Source organism: Ambystoma mexicanum, chromosome 9 (genome assembly GCF_040938575.1).
Source record: "Ambystoma mexicanum isolate Mex_15411 chromosome 9, UKY_AmexF1_1, whole genome shotgun sequence".
In the NCBI taxonomy this organism is placed as follows: domain Eukaryota; kingdom Metazoa; phylum Chordata; class Amphibia; order Caudata; family Ambystomatidae; genus Ambystoma; species Ambystoma mexicanum.
In genome coordinates this window covers 738,167,805-738,187,887 of record NC_090931.1, presented here as the reverse complement: position 1 = coordinate 738,187,887, position 20,083 = coordinate 738,167,805, and the positions used below count along the sequence as shown (strand labels likewise).

At 50.7% G+C, this 20,083-nt stretch overlaps 1 protein-coding gene across 5 annotated transcripts in view; it reads left to right on the top strand.

Annotated features, from left to right (window-relative positions):
- OSGEPL1 (O-sialoglycoprotein endopeptidase like 1) overlaps nt 1-20,083 on the top strand; it is a 440,031-nt gene that overhangs the window by 357,890 nt on the left and 62,058 nt on the right. For all 5 annotated transcript variants that reach the window (XM_069615644.1, XM_069615643.1, XM_069615645.1 and 2 more), the window contains one exon: nt 635-706. In XM_069615644.1, the coding sequence (XP_069471745.1) occupies nt 635-706 (72 nt within the window). The remainder of the gene's footprint in view (nt 1-634; nt 707-20,083) is intronic.

The following is a 20,083-nucleotide window of genomic DNA, read 5'->3' as shown; positions in this document are numbered from 1 at the left end:
GTGTTTCCTTGTTCCATAGTCTAGTGGACCTATTGTGTAAACCCTGAATACTGCTAATCTCCCTCTTGAGATAGGTCTGACTGCTCAGCCACAGCTACTAACTAAATCTTTGTGGTACAGACTGATACCAAAGGGGATTTATTGCTCTCACCTGTAGTCCTAATCTTGTGTAGTGCTCCCTAAGGGAACTGCACATGATTCTGCCTAACACCTATCACATACTGTTTCTGTAATTAGTTGTAAGGAATTGGCAATAGTTTTTTTTTTGTCTAGGCCTTTTTACTTTGACAAAGACGCCACAAGAACTGTCTTATTTTTCATTTGATGCTCAACGCTTGCTCCCATCTTAGATTTAGGTTTAGATTAGGCGTTTTTCCACCCTGCATTTACAGTTTAATAAACACCCTTGAATTGTGATCACTTGTGTCTGTCTTTACTGTTGTCACCATGAGTTCCTTACTCTTACTAGGACCTTATCAGAGTCTAATGTGAAAGAGAAATAGGTATTTATCTAGATGAATAGGGGCAGGGAGCTCTGTGGCCTAACTAAACAGTCCTCTACGAGCAAGCCCCTTTTCCTTGTATTTTGATGTAATTTCAATCTTAATCTTTTAAGTATTATTCTCTGTTTCAGGAATGGGATTGAAAGGTTGCGTGCAGGACTTGAAGTGCTACACAGTCCTAAAGGCATACGTTATGAACCAAAGTAAGTGCAGATTTCTCTTAGACAACGAGCCCATTTTTTTTCCGGTTTACGGTCTAACTCTTTTAAAACTTCTATGTTATCTTTTAAAAGTAATTTCTAAAAGCAAGATGTGCATTCCGAATGGTGGACGCTATTCTTACCTTTTAGACCTACTTCTTTTGTTGCATATTAATTTATTATTTAATGAACCACATTATCCGCAGAATCAATGTTTGAGTCAATGGGCCTAATTCACAGAAGTGTATCATAATGGCAAAACCCCATTGGAAAACGCTCTGTGAATAAGGGCCATTATGTCTTTGAAAGATGTTGCCTAGTGCTACAAGTTGCTTTAGATTAAAGTCTATGTTGGCTTTCTCAGTGGATCTGAAATTTAATCACGTAATGCTTTGGATGAATATCGATTTGATGTAAAAATCGTAAATAACGTTTTTATGTGAAAACATGCGAAGGTGGTAGGGGCTCTAGAAAACAAATTCAAGTATTTAAAACCTCTTCAGTGCGGGAGTGAGCTTTGCTAATATTGATGTAACTCGGGACGAGTATAAAACCCATAAGAAGTTTTAATAAAAATGTTGAATAGCTGAAGATTTATAAATAGTGAAAGTAACAACATCACAAATTACTCAAGCTGTTGGCCACGCTCTGATGAAGGTGCAAATAGTTTAGAAATCAGACCTAAAAAGTAAGACCACTATAAGAATGTACAGATGATGTGGTAGGTCAGAATCAGGACTCGGAAGACCAGACATTGTTTCAAGGGTTTTATTTTTGTCAACTCCAAATAATCTTTCCCTAAATCTACAAGCACAATCCCTATTCTATAACAAAAAGGCCTTTGCCCATAGTTCTAGTTCAAAAAAGAGCATTCTTGGTATGTGTGAGAAACCTGACAGTTTTCTGCCACCTACTCCCCCGGGATCTTCCATTCAGGTGGCCAGGGAAGGGCCATCGCTTTTGGATCTCGACCCTGGGGGTAGACAAGCGAGGGAGGATCACCTGAGTGTAGGGTCACGAGGGATTGTGAGGATAATACCCAACGGTGAGACATGGTATTCTCCCTTTTCCAATTATAGACCAACCCACTCTCCCTCAACCTTCATGGGGTATTTCCAATCACACCCCATTTCTCCCACCCCATTTCCAATAAGTACTGGGACGAAGACGAGGCGGTCCGGAGTAATGAGGATTACCCATAGAAACAATATAGGAAAACAAAGCGAGGCCTACCATGTAACACCTTTGAATTGTCCCACTAATAGTCAGGCAAGGTCAGGCACTTTTCCACAACTGTGCACACCTGACTCCAATTGACTCTTACATGCAGTACAAAAGGGGTAGCTCTGCCAGAAGCATTGAGCAAGCTGGGGTTGCTGACGGGACCAGGAGAGCCAAGGAGCAGGGAGCTGCAGTAGGAGAAGCCTGGAGAGTCCGGAGGCGCGCTGCGTGTAGAGACGCTGGCCCGGTGCGTTTGAGCGGCAGCAGCGTGGTTAGCGAGCTGTCTCTCCAGAGAGCCACAGTAAGGCAGACTGCAACCTGCTGGCCGAGTCCAGAGAGATGCTCATTCCCTTGGGACGTGTGCTGGTCCCAAGGGCGTGTGAGGGGTAGGGGGTGAAACCCTGACCTGGACCCAGTTTATCCCCTGGAGACCGCTCGTCGGCCCTGCGCTTCCCGGTGAGTTTCGTGAAATTGAAGCGAGAAGCAGGAGCTTGCAGATGGCTGGAGCGGGAGTGGAAACAGGCAAGATTTATAAGCAGCACAAAGGTAAAGAAAGCAAGAGAGAAAGCATAACGAAAGATGCGCTAGCGGCACAGAAGTAAAGAGAGATAAGAGGAAAGGGAACGTTAAAGAATAGAAGGTAAAGGAAAGGGTGCAAGCGACCCTGAAAGCAAGGAAAGGGTGCAATCTACCAGAAAGCAAGGAAATGGTGCAAACGACCCAAAAGCAAAGAAAGGGGTGCATGCAACCCAAAAGCAAAAAGGGAAAGATGCAAGTGTGCACAACAAAGTGAGAAGTGTGCAAGAGGCGCAACCAGAGGAAAGCAAAGCAAGAAGAAGGTGCAAGTGTGCACAATAAAACATGAAGAGTGTAAAAGAAATACAGATGAGCTAAAAAGGGGTGTAAGAGGCACCTTTAAGGAGGAGCTAAGGGGAAGACGAGCACAGAAAAGGAGAGGAGTTGAGAGATCAGAGTGGTTGGGCATGGGAGGAGCAAAGAGACCAGCTTTCTCAAAAGTCTGATACTACCCCATGAAAGAACTGTACATTGAAAAGTACATCCTGACAAGAGGAACTTTTAGGTTAGTTTGTTGGACTTCGTATAAAGGGGCCTAGGCTTGGGAAAGGGAACCCTAAGAGGCCCACTGAAGACCTTGTTGAACTCTGAGGGGCCTAACAGAAACTGTGTCTTTTTGTTTGGAACTGGAAGGATCGAAGCTTGGGGAAGGGAACCCTAGGAGACCCAGAAACTTTGTGAACTCTATTGACAGCAAGAGCCCTACGTTGAAGGTTCCAAGGGCAACCCTTTTGAGTTTAAATATTTTGAACTGGCAGAACTACACCTATTGGTAAGACTACCTGAAACCAGCTGTGGTTTACATTTCAATTGTACCTCAATTTTTCCTTCAAAAAAGCCCCCTATCACATTTGTTTTAAGAGTGAGGGCAAGCATAGGTTTGGACACAGACGCACTTTGCTTTTGGACTTGCGGTCATCGACAGCCCTTAGAAGCATCAGTTGAGGGAGCAGTCCCCTTAGAGTTAGGGCCTGGTAGGCATTACACCAACCAGCAAAATGTTTGATAAGGAAGGTTTTCAAACTGTTACTTTTGAATATGTGTCTCTCTTGATACCATGCCTGTCTCACATATGCTGGAAGGCTATCTAGGTGTTCCAGCCCAGGTCTCTCTCCATCTCTTCCCGCTCTGGGATTCTTTGTCATTTTTCCTCTTCACTCTGGGGCTCTGTCTTTCCCCACTCAGGGGCTCGTCTTATTCCACTGCCCACTCTGGGGTGTTCACACGCTCTCTGTACTCTAGGGCTTTACCCTTTCTGACTCCCCTCCTCTGGTGTATGCTTGCTTTTTCTACACACTCTGTTCTTTTTCCTCATACTGTCTCCTTAGCCTGCCTCCCACTCCAGTTGAGCCACTGTGTACCGGACTGCCTCGAGTAGTGCTCCTCTAGAGAAGTGCTGAGTCGAATCGGCCCTCCCGTCCAACGGAATTGCTTATGCAACTTTTCAGCTGGGCTCTGCATCTGCCTTCCGCAACTCTTCCCCTTCGTTTTCATAGCTCGGTGGTGCAGAGTCATTTACATGACTTTTAAACTGGGTTCTACTTTGGCCTTTCTGAGTGTCTTCTCCCTCATTCCCGTAGCTTCTCGGGGCTTCTCTGGCTGGCCGTTAGTTGTGCCTTGCTGCACCCTCCTGGAGCGCTTTGTGGTCCCTACCGCTGAACCTGCCGTTCTCTTGTCACACTTCTTTAGTGTCTGTGGTGCGGTTAAGCTCTTCTGAGCATGCTCAGCTTCCTCCATGATTGGCTGTTCCAGGGACGCTCTTCCAGTGTTTACATACTTCTCCAGCATGGGGTCTAGCATGGATTCACATGCTCATGAATATTCCCTGTCGTCAGGCCGGGAATCCTCGATATAGAAAAAATCAGTATCAGTTTTGTTTCTGATCTGTCTTTCTCAGTAGTAACCAATCACTGGTCTCTGGGTCATACGGCCCCCAGCCAATGACTGCCCTCTCCCTAAGCCCCGCCCCTGGCAGCCATCCTCAGATTTTTACTGCACGTTCAAGTGTTGGGAGTCCTCGTGCCGTAGCTCTTGAGCATTTGCTGCGTTTTCGCGCTTTTTTCAGGAGATTTTCTCATTTTTTCGGTTAAATAGAGCCTCAAGCTCCACCGTTTCTACATCCGATTAACAGGGATCCGTTTCGGAGTTTCTACGCCCCTCAAGGGTGAAGATTCCGTCGAGTTACGCTTTTGGAGGATTCCAGAAGTTCCAAGGCCTACCCGGACATGGCCCAGGAGAAAGGGAGCTCGACGCCCGGGAAGCTGTTCAGGACCTGCACTGGATGCCAGCTTCAGAACGTTTTCAAGGAGGACGAGCATTCGTTATCCCTCTACTGTCTCCATGAGGACAAGACGCACAAGGAAAAGGACTGCGTGTTTTGTGGGAACATGTCGGAGCAGACCATGAAGGATCGCCACCTCTGTCTCGCCAACTGGATGGAAGGTAAGAGCCCGCCAGGCAAGAAGAAGAAAAAGAAGTCCGAGCGGTCTTCTAAGTCCTGTGAGGGTGCCCCGGCAACGGGGGCCCAACAAAAGGCTAAGCACCGCGAGTCCGCGGAGCGCCGAACGGTCGGGCTCCTTGGCTGCCAGGCAGGGCGCATCCTCCCTGGCGCCATCAACCACGAGCCAACGCTCTGGCTCGGGTAAGAGGAAGTCCGAGAACCCGGCGAAGCTTCTGGAGAGGCCCCGGACAATCTCGAAGATTCCGGCAGAGGGGGAGCGAGGCTTGGACCCTCACCCCCAAGGTGAAGGCCCCAGGCGTACAGAAGGTGACGTGGCCTTAATTCACCCTGCTAAGACCTCGATTGAGGATGTCGCCACGGCCCTGGCTCAGCCTGTGGAGGGTACACCAGTGGAGGCGCCCTCAGGACCCAGAGTCTCCCTGCCACCGCGGAGGGAGTCGTCTTTCAGGCCAATCGAGAAGACACCACGAAGTCCGCGTTGGAAAGGATGGGGGAGGGGCTGGTGGCCCTCGTGGATACAGACACGACCTCTGAAGAGGAGCTCATCCAAGTCGTGGAGGAGGCCCAGCCCATCGGGAGGGATCCCGACGAGGGTGACGGTGTTGCAGACGAGGCTCCTCAAGAGCCCTCGCTCCTGTCGTTTCCGGCGCTGCAGGACACCTCGGCGGCCATTTTGTCAGCCATCCAGTCCTTATGCTCGGAGATAAGGACTAGGTTGCCCCTTCCCCCGACGGAGGTACCTGAGCCAGACCCGATGGGGGAACCGGAGCCAGGACCTTCGGAGAGCCCACCACTTAAGAGGAGGAGGACGCATCCTAGGCCCCTTGCGGCCTTCTCTGCCTTCCCCCTGGTCCACTACCCACGGGGATGATACACGACGGGTACGGATGACGACGGAGGCGACGACGGGACGTGTCCCCCGTCGCCCCCTGGCCAGGCGTCCCCGCCCGACGAGATTGGATCCTTCCATGCTATGATTTCCAGGGCATCCGAGCTCTTCCAGCTCTGCCCCGTAGAAAAGAAGAAGGAAGGGTTCCTTTACCAACGGCGCGAGGCTAAAAGGAAGACGGTCCTTGCCGTACCGCTTCTTCATGACATCTGGAATGAGGGGCTCGCCTTCCTCAAGAACCCTGCCACGGCTCCTGCGAAGAGGGACCGGTACGAGAAGAAGTACCGGGTCCCCGACGCTGCCCCCTTGTGCCTTAGGGCGCAACCTACCCCGGATTCGGTTGTTTCGGCGGCGGCCAAGAAGAAAGCGGGGGGGGCATCGGCCTCGACTTCAACCTCCCCGCTGGACGGCGAGGGTAGGAAGCTGGATGCGATGGGACGACGGGTCATCTCACCTGCAGCGACGACCATCAAGGCGGCCAACGCCCTGGCCATCGTAGCCCGCTACGACAGGGAGTTGTGGTTCAAGATCGCCCCTCTGCTGGACTTCCTTCCGGACGCCAAGAGGGCTGAGGCCCTGGAAATCTTACAGGAAGGTGAGATTGCCTCGGACCACGCCATTACGGTGGCTACGGACATCGCCGACACCGGTTTCTGTCAGTTGGGCAACAGCGTTTGCCTGAGACGACGAGGATGGCTCAAGGCGACGGATTTCCGCCAGGACGTACAGACCAAGGTTTTGGACATGCCCTTTGATGGGAACAACCTTTTTGGCAAGGCAGTTGATGAGTCCCTTCAGGCGATCAAGACGGACACGGAGACGGCCCGTGCACTGGGTGTGCTCCAACAGCGGCGGCCGTCCTTTCGGAGCTCCGGAGGCAGACAGGGTGCCTCCAAGGGAGCCGGCAGCAGCTCCTCTACGTACCGTCAAGCGGCAAGATCTTCGTCGCAGGAGGCCTACAGGGGACGCAGCAAGTCAGGTGGATCCCGTCGTCGTCGCCAAGGTGGTCAAGGAGGCAAAGCGGCCTCCAAGCAAGATTGAACCGACCGTCGGGTCGGGCCCCCGCTGAAGCACCCCGGTGGGAGGCCGGCTGACGAAGTTCATCGGCATGTGGGAGTCCATCTCCACTGACCATTGGGTGCTGGACGCCCTGGCCCTGGGGCACGCCCTCGAGTTCCAGAAGAGGTGCCCCCGCATTCCTCCCGTGGCCAGGAAGGAAAATCACGTCCCTCAACTGCTGCTGGAAGTAAGGGCGATGCTCAGGAAAGGTGCCATCAAGCTCGTCCCAAAGAGGCTTCGGGGCTCCGGAGTTTACTCAAGATTCTTCCTCGTAAAGGGGAAGACAGGAGGATGGCGTCCCATCCTGGACCTGCGACGACTAAACAAATACATCAAGGCACAGAAGTTCCGGATGGTCACCCTCCAGCACGTGCTGGGACAGCTGGAGGAGGGCGATTTCCTGTCGTCGTTGGACTTGGAGGATGCATACTTCCACATCCCTATTCTAAAGAGACACCGAAAGTTCCTCAGGTTCATGGTCAAAGGGCGGCACTACCAGTTCAAGGCCCTCCCATTCGGATTAAAATCAGCGCCCAGGGTGTTCACCAAGTGCCTAGCACCGGGGGCGGCGCGGCTTCGCCTGCAGGGGATCCACGTCTACCCTTACCTGGACGACTGGCTCATACTGGCAAGGACAAGGGAGCTCGCCGTGGAACACACTGCGAAGACCGTCCAGCTGCTCACGGACCTGCGGTTCTCCATCAACTTTCCAAAATCCCACCTGGTCCCGTCGCAAGTCGCCCTGTTTCTGGGAGCACAGCTCGACAGTGGCGTGGCGGGGCTCACCGTCGGAGGAAAGGATGAGGACCATCCTAGGAAAGGTGCAACGTCTGCTGGCCGCGGACGTGGCCAGAGTGAGGTCTATCAAGTCCCTCCCCGGAATGATGTCCTCCTGCATTTATCTGGTGCGCCACTGCAGACTTCGGATGCGGCCCTTGCAAGAATTCCTCGACGCCCACTGGATCCAGATGACTGGCAGCTTCGAGGACAGGATCCCGCTCGACGAAGCGTTCCGTCAGGCGATACAATGGTGGGGTGTCTGCTCTCATCTGACGGCGGGAACAGGTTTCCTAGCCCCGGCCCACCAGGTGACGGTGACGACGGATGCCTCCCTGGAAGGTTGGGGAGCGCACACCGGGGGTCTCCACGCGAGAGGCCTTTGGCTCCCGGAGGAGAAGACTCTCCACATCAACATCTTGGAGCTCCGTGCAGTGTTCTGGGACCTCAGGTCCTTCCTTCCGTCCCTCAAGGGCAAGGTGGTGAGGATCTTCACCGACAACACCACCACAATGTTTTACATTCGGATGCAGGGCGGAACCAGATCCCCTGCCCTATCCACGGAAGCCCAGGATCTGTGGCATTGGGCCGTCGTCCAAGGGATGTTTCTGGTACCCTTTCATCTGGCAGGGATAAAAAACACCATCGCCGACTCACTCAGCAGAGAGCTGCGCTCGTGCCACGAGTGGGAACTGCGCCAGGATCAAGTGGACCGACTCTTCCGACGATGGGGCGAACCCCAGATTGATCTCTTTGCAACGGCGGCGAACTCCAAGTGCCGGAGGTTCGCCAGCAGGTTTCCCCAACCGAGGAGCATGGGCGATGCTTTCTCGTACCCCTGGGAGGGCCTGTTCCTTTATGCATTCCCACTGTTGCCGTTGCTACTCCGGCTCGTCAACCAGCTCAAGAGGTCCAGGTGCAGGATGATCCTTGTTGCACCGGCATAGCCGAGGCAGATCTGGTTCCCGGACCTTCTGGACTTGTCAGCGTCCACACCAGTCAAGCTGCCGACGGACGCGGATCTTCTCTCCAGAGAAGGAGGCGCCATTCTTCATCACGAACCAGAGTCGCTGAACTTGCAGGCCTAGCTCCTGCAGCACTAGAGTTTGGAGGATACGACATCCCGGCCGACTGCAGAGAGGTTCTCGCGAAGGCCAGGGCATCTTCAACTCTCAAGTGCTACGGACACAAATGGAAGAGGTTCTCTGTCTGGTGCCGTGCACAGAAGATTAACCCTCTGCGGAATACGGCCCCTCAAGTATTGCCGTACCTATTGTCCTTGGCCAAGGCTGGCCTATCTCGCGCTTCCATCAAGGTACATATGGCTGCCGTCTCACGTTACACCAGAACTACAGGACGGGCGTCCTTGTGGTCTCATCGACTTGTGAAGGAATTTATGAAAAGACTGTTCCGATCATTCCTGCCGGTGAAGGCACCTGCCCCTGCGTGGGAGCTCAACGTGGTGCTGACTAGGCTCATGGGGGCCCCATTCGAGCCTATGCATTCAGTGCCATTGAAGTTTCTGTTGAGGAAGACAGCATTCCTCGTGGCCATCACCTCTGCACAACGAGTGGGAGAGATCCAGGCCCTGTCTTGCAAGCCTCCATACTTGACTTTTCACGACACGAGGGTGGTGCTGAGGACGCACCCCTCCTTCATGCCCAAGGTGCCGTCAGACTTCCACCTCAACGAGCCCTTGGTGTTGCCAGTTTTCTTCCCGTCGCCTTCGTCGCCGGCTGAGAGGACTCTGCACTCGCTGGATGTAGCTAGAGCGCTGAAGTTCTACGTGGACCACACAAAGAGTTTTCGAAAGACATCACAGCTGTTTGTGAACTTTGGACCTGTGAATCAAGGGGAGGCTCTCTCGAAGACCATTTCCAGATGGCTCTCCGGCTGCAACATGCACTGTCACCGGTTGGCAAACCGACCGTTGCCAGGTCGTCCGAGGGCCCACTCGACCAGAGCGATCGCTGCTACTACGGCGTTCCTGTCTGGTGTGCCCCTGCTCGACATCTGCAGGGCTGCTACGTGGAGGTCGACGCACACCTTCACGAGATTCTACTGCATCGACCGGGATTCCAGGGAGGAGTCCAGAGTCGGCCAGGCAGTGCTGCGCAACCTGTTCGCCCAAGATGAGCCTGATGAGGAGGTAAGAGTTACTTAATGTTGAGTTATTGTATTGCTTGATATTGAGCCTTTTGCCACCTCCTGTGGTTGTGCATGTGTATACTGCTATGTATTCTTATATTCATGAGCATGTGAATCCATGCCAGACCCCATGCTGGAGAAGGAACAAGTTACTTACCTGTAACTGTTGTTCTCCAGCATGGGTCTGGCATGGATTCACATGCGAACCCTCCCGCCTACCCCTCTATGGCTCTTCACTTGGTCATACTGCCACTTCACGTGCTACCAAATCTGAGGATGGCTGCCAGGGGCGGGGCTTAGGGAGAGGGCAGTCATTGGCTGGGGGCAGTATGACCCAGAGACCAGTGATTGGTTACTACTGAGAAAGACAGATCAGAAAAGAAACTGATACTGATTTTTTCTATACCGAGGATTCCCGGCCTGACGACAGGGAATATTCATGAGCATGTGAATCCATGCCAGACCCATGCTGGAGAACAACAGTTACAGGTAAGTAACTTGTTCCTTATGATTTGCAAAGTAGTCCTGAGGGCTGAATGCCAGAGAGGGGAGGGGGGATTTGACATACAGCTTGTACGGGAAGGTGTTGGGGCGAGTGGGTGGCTCTGTACATCATTAGCAGATGGTGGTTGATTCTTGATATGAAGAGTTCCACAGGAGGAATAGCTTTGATGGTTAGGGGTGGGGGAGAGGGTGTTATTGGAGTGGCACAAGTCGGGACAAGGAGCGAAAGCAGGAGGAAATGGGGATGAGAATGAAACACTATTAGGTTGTAGCGAGAGGAAGAACAGTGAAATTCAGTCAACAGTGTAGTAGGGGACGAGATTGTGGATTGATTTATAGAGGAGTAGTAGGATTTTAAAAGGGACCAATTTTCCATGGAGAGCCATCCAGCATGGTGACAGTATGTAAAGGTAGGAAGGGATCTACGGAAGTTGTAAAGGGCGCGTGTTGCAAAGTTGAAACTTTGTTTAAGGGAGCAAAAGAGTAGATCCGTAAACCGACAAGTAGGGTTGGCCAGTAGTCCAGTTTGTGGAGCACAACATTAGACATTTTAGTTTTAGTTGAGTGGTGCATGAGGTTTGGACAGATTTTTCAAATGTATAGGAGGTTGAATATGGCTGCAGTAGTAGTGGCCATAATGCACTGGAAGAGTTGCAGGTCGTTGTTCAAGAGAAACCCGAAGTTAGAAGCGTTGGGTTATTAGGTGAGGAGGTTTGGGAAGAAGGAAATGGGAGAAAGGAGAATACGGTTGGCGTAGGAGGCACCGAGAAAGATGCCTTCCATCTTTGAGGGGTTGAGCATGAGGTAGCCTAGAGCCAACGATATGCAGTTGATGGTTATGTAGTTGGTTTGTTGCGTGGTGATAGCATGGGTGAAGGAGGATACAGCGAGGAATATCATAGTATCAGTGAATGTGTGTTAGTTTAAGCCGAAGGAGGACATTCGTTTAATGAGGTATACAGGATGACTAGGAGTGGGCCTGGAACTGACCCCTTGAGGAATGCCCATGCCGAGGGTTGCCAGGCAGGAGTTACTGGAGCTCCAAGCTTGGTGAAGGATTGGTTAGACTCATAGGATGTATGATATGATCGGATATGGCATTTATAACGCGCCTGTACACAAGTGCAATGTCCTTGAAGCCCAAGGAGGAAAGGATTTTGAAGAAGTGAGGGGTGATCCTTTGTCTCAAAGGCTGCCAATAAATCTAGAAGACTGAGATTTGAGAAGAGGGCAGAGTGGTGGGCAGTGGTGAGAGTATGAGTGAGGGCGGTCTTGTGGACTGTTTGGACCAGAATCCAGATTGAAGGGGTCCACAAGTCAGTGTACCCCACAGTATTTGACTTATGCGGTGGAAGAAAAACCATCTTCCTGAATGTTGGTGGTCTGGAAAGAGAAAGACGGTCTGTAAAATTAGGTGGTGTTTGGGTCTGCACTTGGTTTCTTTAGATGAGGTTTTTCGGTGGTCAGTGGTTTTGTACAAGGCTGGGAAAATACCAGTTGACAGAGGTTGGCTGAATTGGATGGATAGGTGAGTGGAGGTGATCAGTGCTAGTTCCTGAGAGGGAGAGAGGGAGAGAGGGAGAGAGGGAGAGAGGGGGAGAGGGAGAGAGAGAGAGAGAGAGAGAGAGAGAGAGAGAGAGAGAGAGAGGGGGGGGAGAGAGGGGGGGAGAGAGGGAGATTATTAACTATTTGGTGCGTAAGATGAGAAGGTTTGCTTCCTTAATCATCTTTTTGTCATTTGGGATTACCCAATATATTTATATGCACGTTGCTTGGTACTTCCTTTACCATTGATGGCTTTCTATACCTAATCTCCTTTGTACTCAAAGAAGGCTCCGATTTCTGTTTTCCTCCAATAGAAGAGGCTCCTTCCTCTTTTGTTTTGTAATTTTCTTTTACTTGATAACAATGCTGAAATGTCCCATGGCTTGTACTTTTCTTGTTTTATGTTGAATGCCTCTTTTGCCATTGTTCTGTATTTTGTCTTCCCTCTTCTCCTTATGATTCCTTTTTTGGCAACCACCCACAGAAAAGATTTCACCACTAGGAAAATATGAGCAAATGATTATAAATTATGAAAATCGCTCCAAACCACATCCCCAAAATGACCTTTCCTGCATTCCTAGCCTCTACCAGTTTCCCACGAGCCACCAGCTTAGTCGGTACAAATATTAGTTCATGTATTATTCCTAGCTGGTTTTCGTTAAACCTCCCAATGCATTTTCTAGGTTTTTAATGATTGTTCAGCTTGGTCCTGCTTCATTTAGCTTCCACTCTTCTCTCCATGCCTCCATGTCCATTGTACCTAAAAGAAAACATATTGTTGCTCTTTTTGACAAGTCCTGCTTAGAAGGTAAACAGAGCCTTTTGCTGCATAAAATGGAGTATTTGGTGTTTTTTTCTCACTCTTTTACAGCTTGTGTGAAACATGTCATCACTCTAACTGGAGTTTGTTGTGATTTACCGTGCTCTGCTTGTGTTTTCCTAGAGGGGAAGCATTTTCTCTGAATCTTTGTCTTGTTGGTGACTTTACTGTTTTCCTTTTGGCAAAGAGACTTCAGACTTTCTGTGAGAGGGTATTGCATTCATTCTTTACCCTTGAGAAGGATGGATTTGTTTCCTTTGACACAGCACAGTGCTTGCCATTTCCCCCCCCTGAAGACTCACCTCTATTGGCCCAGATCAATCCCAAAGTTCCCACAATATTAAAATCTTTCTTCCTAGTTTAACTGCTAATTAAAGCTGTGCCATCTGTCCTTGCATAAGCAGTATTGTCAGGGAAAGTAAATATTTGATTCCAGAATCTTTTAATAAACATAGCAGCGTAGATTTTGGACACAGTCAAGCTTTAGAAATAAGGAACATCATAACTTACACAGCATTGGCCCAGGTGGTCCAAAGCAGTATTTATTTATTCAAATTTTGTTTAGCGTTGTCCCTAACCAGAGGGTCTCGGAAGCAGCTTATGTGTTTAAAATAATGAAAAGGTGGGAGTTGAAAAAAGAAGTTACAAAATGTTTTCAAGGAAGGATAGGAAGATTAGGATAGACAAGTGTTAGCAGTTGATGAGGGCAGGGTTATCTGTGGGGAATGTAAGGAAGGCATGGCATCAAAGTAAGACAGACACACAGTATCACAGTTCAGGGGTTTTTATTAAACTGTAAATTGGGTGAGCTAAATGCCTAACCTAAATCTAAGATGGGAGCAAGCTACAACCATCAAACAATACTACGGTCCTGGTGAAGTCTAGTCAAATAAAAAAGGCTTATACAAAAAAACTATTGCCGATCCTTACCGCTATGCTACACAAGAGTGTGTGATAATTTTCACAAGAAAAGAAAGAAGTGTTCACAAAATGATAAGTCAGGATGTTATGGCCGGGGTCTCCCTTCCCACGTTTTTAGCACAGGACAAGGCGGGACTCTAAAGCATAGCTCACTTCTGGGCTTCTCCGGCACAAGGTTACAGTTCCTTTTCTCTATACCAAGGCCTTATGTGCCCAAGTCTCTTCTCATGCAAAGTCTCTTGCTTCAGAGGGTCTGATACTTCAAAATAACAAAACAAAAGTTCCTTCCATTATCCTTTTGCGTCGGGTGATTACCCTTCACCCTTGGCTCCCCATCAGCCAGGCTCTGATCCTTCTCTGGCGTCTGCCTCCCTCAGTCGAGCTCAGACCAACCACTCACTGTGGACATCCCTCAGTCGGTTCATCACAATGCTTTTCACTAAGCTTCTTCACAATTTGCCTCTTGATTCTCTGTCGGGTTTACTATCGCCTTTCAATCGCAATCCCCTTATTTGCTTATTCACCAGTCTTAGTCTTTTTAAACAACATCTTTGGTTTTAGTAAGGTCCCCTCATCCGGGCTCAGACCTTCCAAAGCATTTGCCAATTCAAATAGAGAAGGGCGATTTCGTCTTGCTGGGTCACTGTTTGCATACGGCAAGCGTGGTTTTCTCACATTCACAGTTCTTACAGCGTTTCCCTCAGCCGGGCGCAAACAGCTGTTTCACAATGTCTAAACTTCGATATTGGTTTAAGGACTTTCAATTGTAAAAGGGATTTGGCTCAAACCTTGTATAACCTCCATAACACTCTATATCGCCTTTCCTATGACCTCTTGGTACTTGTAGTTTTCTTTCTTCCTAATGTTCAATACAGTCTCCTGGTTCATAAGAGGGGTACTAGCCGGAGACCTTCGACCGGGCGCCCACGTGGCACTGGACCACTCTCTCTCGTACCATTGTGTTCACAAAAGACCTTGTGTCTAATTATCTTCTTACTGTTGCCACTGCCATCTTGAAACCACCACAATCCGGTTGACTATCCGCTTCTCCCGACTCACCAGCTGTGCTGAACTTGTTGGCGGTTCCTTTGCTGCGGGAGTCAAGGACAGTACCATGATGGGAATCTCGTCTCCCCGCCTTGGCTATCAGTGTGGGAGGGTGCCATGTACCGCTGACATCCGTCGCACCATGGGACAGCTGCAATTCCTGGTCTTGTTTCTTTCATCTGAGGTTTCGTGGGTCTGCATTGAAATGGACAAGGGCAACTATCTCCTTGACGTCCTTTCAGGTCTCTCCGCCTTATTCTCCATTTGAACTGCCGTCCTGGAATGGCTGCTTCCTCATGCGTTCGGTCTTGCTCTGAGTGTGCTCTTGTGCTCTGCCTTTTATCCCAATGAGGAAGGGAAAGGGAAGTCAGGTGTGTGTAGTTGTCAGCAATTGCCTGCCTGACCCTTGTGTTGGAACATGTCAAGTAAACGGCTCGGGTATTAGTCCATTGTCGTTCACACTGTGAGAAAGTGTTCATGTTGTCAAAGGTGGGGGGGAGAGTTTTTAAGTATCCTAAGAGGCAGGATGGGAAAAAGGTGGCACAAGGAAGCGGATACCACGTCTCAACCTTCGGTGTCCCACTTCCACTCCCTGAGGACCCCCCCCATGCAGGTGATCCTCCCACACTGGTCCACCCCCAGGAACTGGATCCAATAGCGATGGCCGTGTCCTGGCCACCTGGATGACAGATCCATGTGGACTAGTAAATGAGACACCTTCAGGTTTCTCACAGAAAACAGGTACATTTTGAGGCTCGTTCAAATAGTAGTGATGGTGAATGTAGTGCGTATGTCAATAGGTAGGGTGTTCCATGCGCTCGGTGCCCAGTGGGTTAATTCTTGTTTTTGTGTGCATCTGAGTTTGCAGAGTGAAATGTGTAGACAGTATTGGCTGGCCTGTCTGGTGTTTGTGTGGGTGATGGGTTTCAGTTTGCCATGAAGGTAAGATGGAGTTTTGAGGTGGATGGATTTAAATATAAAGCAAGAGTCTTTTTTAAGGCAATTCTCTGGGCTATAGGGAGCCAGTGGAGCTGGGCAAGAGTGGGAGTCATGTGTGAATGTTTGGGTAGGTGAAGGATGAGTCTGGCAGCTGCATTTTTGTATGACTTTCTGGAGGAAAAGGGTGTTGTTGGAGAGTCCAGTGAGGAGAGCATTTCCATAGTCCATTTTAGTGAGAACCAGTGTTTGGACTTTGGTGCGGAAGTAGTCAGGAGGAAAGATATGTCTGATTTTGCAGAGGAGGTGTAGTTGTAGATTGCCTGTTTTGGTGACAGCGACTGTGGTGTGTAAAGGAAAGGCGGGGGTCGATTGAGAAGCCAAAGCATTTAACAGGTGTGGAGAGGGATATGTGTGGGTTTTCTGTGGTGAGTTCTTGGGCCGAGGGGGGTGAGATCTGGTTTTTGCCTTGGGGAGCAGATGAGGAAATATTCAGTTTTGGAAGGGTTGAGTTTGAGGAAGGGGGTGGCCATCCAGTTATGATGGAGAAAAGACAGGTTTGGGGGGTGTGGTGTTATGAAGGGGATGACATTTGGAAATATATTTGTGTCATTTGCATATTGGTGGAAATGTGAATTGTTTGCTAAGGGTATGTCCAAGGGATATAGGTTGAAGAGGAGTGGAGATCGGGAGGAGCCTGGTGGGACACCAATGCTTGACCAGGGTGGGGTCTGATAGATAAGGAGGCATGGAGACAAAGTGTGTCCTGTCAGCGAGAAAGGAGGTGAACCAGTCGAGTATGGTGTCGTCGAATACGGTGCCAGAGAGATTTATCCTGTGGGGTAGGATGTCTATTAGAATGGTGTGGTCAATGATGTTGAAGGCTGCAGAGAGGTTAGGGAGTACGAGTAGTGCTGCGAGTACTTTGTGGTGTTCTGGAGTTCATGGACGATGTCAAGAGTATCGGTCTCAGTGCTGTGTCCAGGCGAAAGCCAGATTGGAAGGGGTTATGGTGATGTGCTGTTGCAGTTGGGTAGTTAAAAAATGTTCCATGATTCTGGTGTGGTATGGTAGGATGGTAATGGGGTGGTAGTGTTGGGTCGAGAGGTTTTTTTTTTTGAAAATCAAATTTTATTAGGTTTCGCACCTGTGTTACAACAATGCAGAGCATATTTAAACATGAATAGACAGGAAACCAGTTATAACCCCTCAACCCCCACCCCTTCCCACCCACCAGTTCAAGTTCTCAGTGATTGCTATGCTCTTTTCGGAACCCGTCAAATACGCAAAGTCTACATGTTGTGTACTTGGCACGCCAAAGTCATGGGCCGAGCTTTGAAGGATTCGGAGTGGGACCAGTGAAAGCTGGCTTGAGGCCCCCAGGGTGGGGTTCTCCGGGTCCGGGGCCTAAGATTACACTGTGCGGCTGTATTTTTCGAAGAAGGGGAGCCATATTTCCTCGATGTTGGATCTAGATTCATCAAGTAAATGCGTGAGGAATTCCATGTCGTAAATGGCCCGTACCTTGGTTACCCATGCTTTTTCCCCGGGCATTCCGGGGTTCTTCCATTTTTGTGCCAGGCAGCACCTGGCCGCCACCAACATGACCTGGAGCATGTGGTCATGGGTATTTTCATGTTCGTCCCCAATGTCAATTCCGAAAAGGAGAAGCCAGGGGCAGGAAGGCCGCTCCACCCCATCTATCCCCTTAATCCATGTCAAAACCTCCTCCCAGTACTTTTGGACCACCGGGCACCTCCACCACATGTGAATATAATCCCCCCTTTCGGTCCTACACTTCCAGCAATGTGGATCGTACCCCGGCCTCATTCTAGCAATCCTCTGCGGGGGGTAGTGCCAGCGATGCAATACCTCGAGGGCCTGGTGGCGATACTGGAGTGAGGTCGTGGAGCGGTTGGCCCGCCTACACATCTCCCTCCACCTCTCGTCGTCGATCTCCTCACCCAGGTCCTTTCCCCATTGTGTGCGTGCAGGTGGGGGGTCTAGCAGGACAGAAAAGAGGAAGAGCTTGTAGAGGCGGGATATTATTCCCCTGGAGCCCCTAGCCGAAAAGAGGAGTTTTTCAAAGTCTGAAAGGTCTCGCCTGAGGGTTTCCACCCAGGATGGTTCGGTCAGGACTCTGTTAAACTGGACATAGCGAAAGGGGGACAGAGTGCCTATCCCCAGGGCCTCTTCCAGATCTTTCAGGGGTAAGAAAGAGCCCCCCACCCAGAGGTGACCAGTCCTGCTAAGGCCTGCCTTGAACCACGTCTAGTACGCCGCTGGTTCCGCTATCTTGGCCAGGAAGGGGGGGGCCCAAATGCAGCTCAAAGGGGAGGGCCAGGTTGTGAGCCAGCGGTAGTAACCCCCTCCCTCTTTCCATAGGGACCACAACACTTTTAGGACTGGGTGATACAAGACACTTCTGGGGATCTTTTTCCTCGGGACCCAGAGCCATTCCTCTATGGTGATGGGCGCGAGAAGCCCGTTATTCATAGCTACCCATTGTTTTTTCGTCCCCGGGGCAAAGTGGTCGACCAGGACCCTCAATTGGGAGGCCCTATGGTATGTTTCAAGGTCAGGGTATCCCACCCCTCCGTCCTCCTTCGGTCTGGTCAGCACCTCGTAGGAGATTCTGTGTTTCTTCCCTGACCAAAGAAAGTTGAGGAGGACTCGCTTCGTCTCATTGAAAAATGTTTTGGGGATCAGCACCGGGAGCATTTGGAAAAGAAATAAAAACTTGGGAAGGATTACCATTTTTATGTGATTAAGACGTGCCATCCAGGAGAGCCCCGACCCTGACCATCGTTCTGTCTTTCCGGATTGCTGACCAGAGGGGGGGGAAATTGGCCGGGTATAGGCCCTCAGGGTCACGGGTGACCTGGACTCCAAGGTACCGGAATCCGTCATCTCTCAGCCTGAAGGGGAGCCCATTAATAAAGGTCATCTCTGAGTCTGATAAATTACCCCCTACGAACGCCACCGATTTCTCCAGATTAACTTTGTACCCCGATAGGTCCCCATAGCGCGAGAGGCCCTGCAGCATTTGGGGGACTGTTTGGGATGGGTTTGTGATATAGAGCAGTGCATCGTCAGCAAAAAGGCAGACTTTGCACTGCATCTCCCGACCTGTACTCCCCTGATGGCCACATCGTTGCGGATCGAGATTGCCCATGGTTCCATCACGAGCGCGTAAATTAGGGGGGGCAAAGGACATCCCTGCCGTGTACCACGCTCGAGGGGGGAATGTCCTCGACTCGGTCCCATTTGCCACCACTCTAGCGGAGGGGGAGGAGTAGAGCGCAGAGATCCAACCCAGCCACCTCGAGCCCATACCCAGGGTCGTGAATACCTCCCTCATAAAGGCCCAGCTAACCCTGTCAAAGGCCTTCTCCGCGTCAAGGGCCAGTAGAAGCGTGCCTTTGTCGCGGACCCCTCTCCAGGCAAGCACATGGAGCGTCTTCCGCATATTATCCGAACCCTGCCTGTTCAAGACAAATCCCGCTTGGTCGGGGTGTACCAGGCGCGGGAGGCAGCCCTCAAGTCTGGTGGCCAGGATTCTGGCAAAGATCTTAGTGTCCAAATTTAGGAGCGAGATGGGTCTATAAGACCCACATTCCGTCTGGTCCTTGCCCGGTTTGGGTATAACAGTGATGAGGGCCTGCAAAAATGTCGGCGGGATAGACTCCCAGTTCCTGATCTGGTTAAACAATTTGGCCAGGGGCTTCAGCAGGACGGGTTGGGTCTTTTTGTAAAAGTTGGCTGTATAGCCGTCTTCCCCCGGTGCCTTTCCCACCTTCAGTCTTATGATGGCGACCTCCACCTCCTCCTCCGATATCTCTCTCTCCAGGACCTCTAGCTCCACATCGGACAGCCTAGGCCGAGGGTGTTCTGCCAGGTAGGCGCGGATGTCCTCCAGTGATTTGCCTGCCTTGTTGGAATAGAGTTTGCTGTAGTAGTCAGCGAAACACTCCACTATTTCCTCGCGGCCCCCGTGAATCCCGCCCCCTCCATCCCTGAGACGAGTGACTCCCCTCTCAACCCTGCAGCCCCGAGCCCTCTGCGCCAGTAGGGTTCCCACCTTAACTCCCCGTTCATAGTACCTCTGCTTAGTGTATCTCAATTTCTTGATGACTTCCCCTATGAGGACCGTATGGAGTTCCTGTCTCTTGCCCTGCATCTCCTCCAGGAGAGCCCCTCGATCCACCCCCGGGAGGCCCAGTCTGGCTCGCAGGGCGCCCAACTCTGCGCAGAGTTTACCCTCGATTAGGCCTCTCTCCCGTTTACATCTCGAACCCTCCGCTATGAGAAGGCCCCTGAAAGTGGCTTTTGCGGCATCCCACACCATGGACATATCCGTCTCGCCGGTGTCATTTGTCTCAAACTAGGCCAGCATTTCCTGCCTCATGAAATCGCAAAATACTGGGTCCCTGAGGAGTGTATCATTGCAACGCCATCGGCAAGATCTTGGGGAGA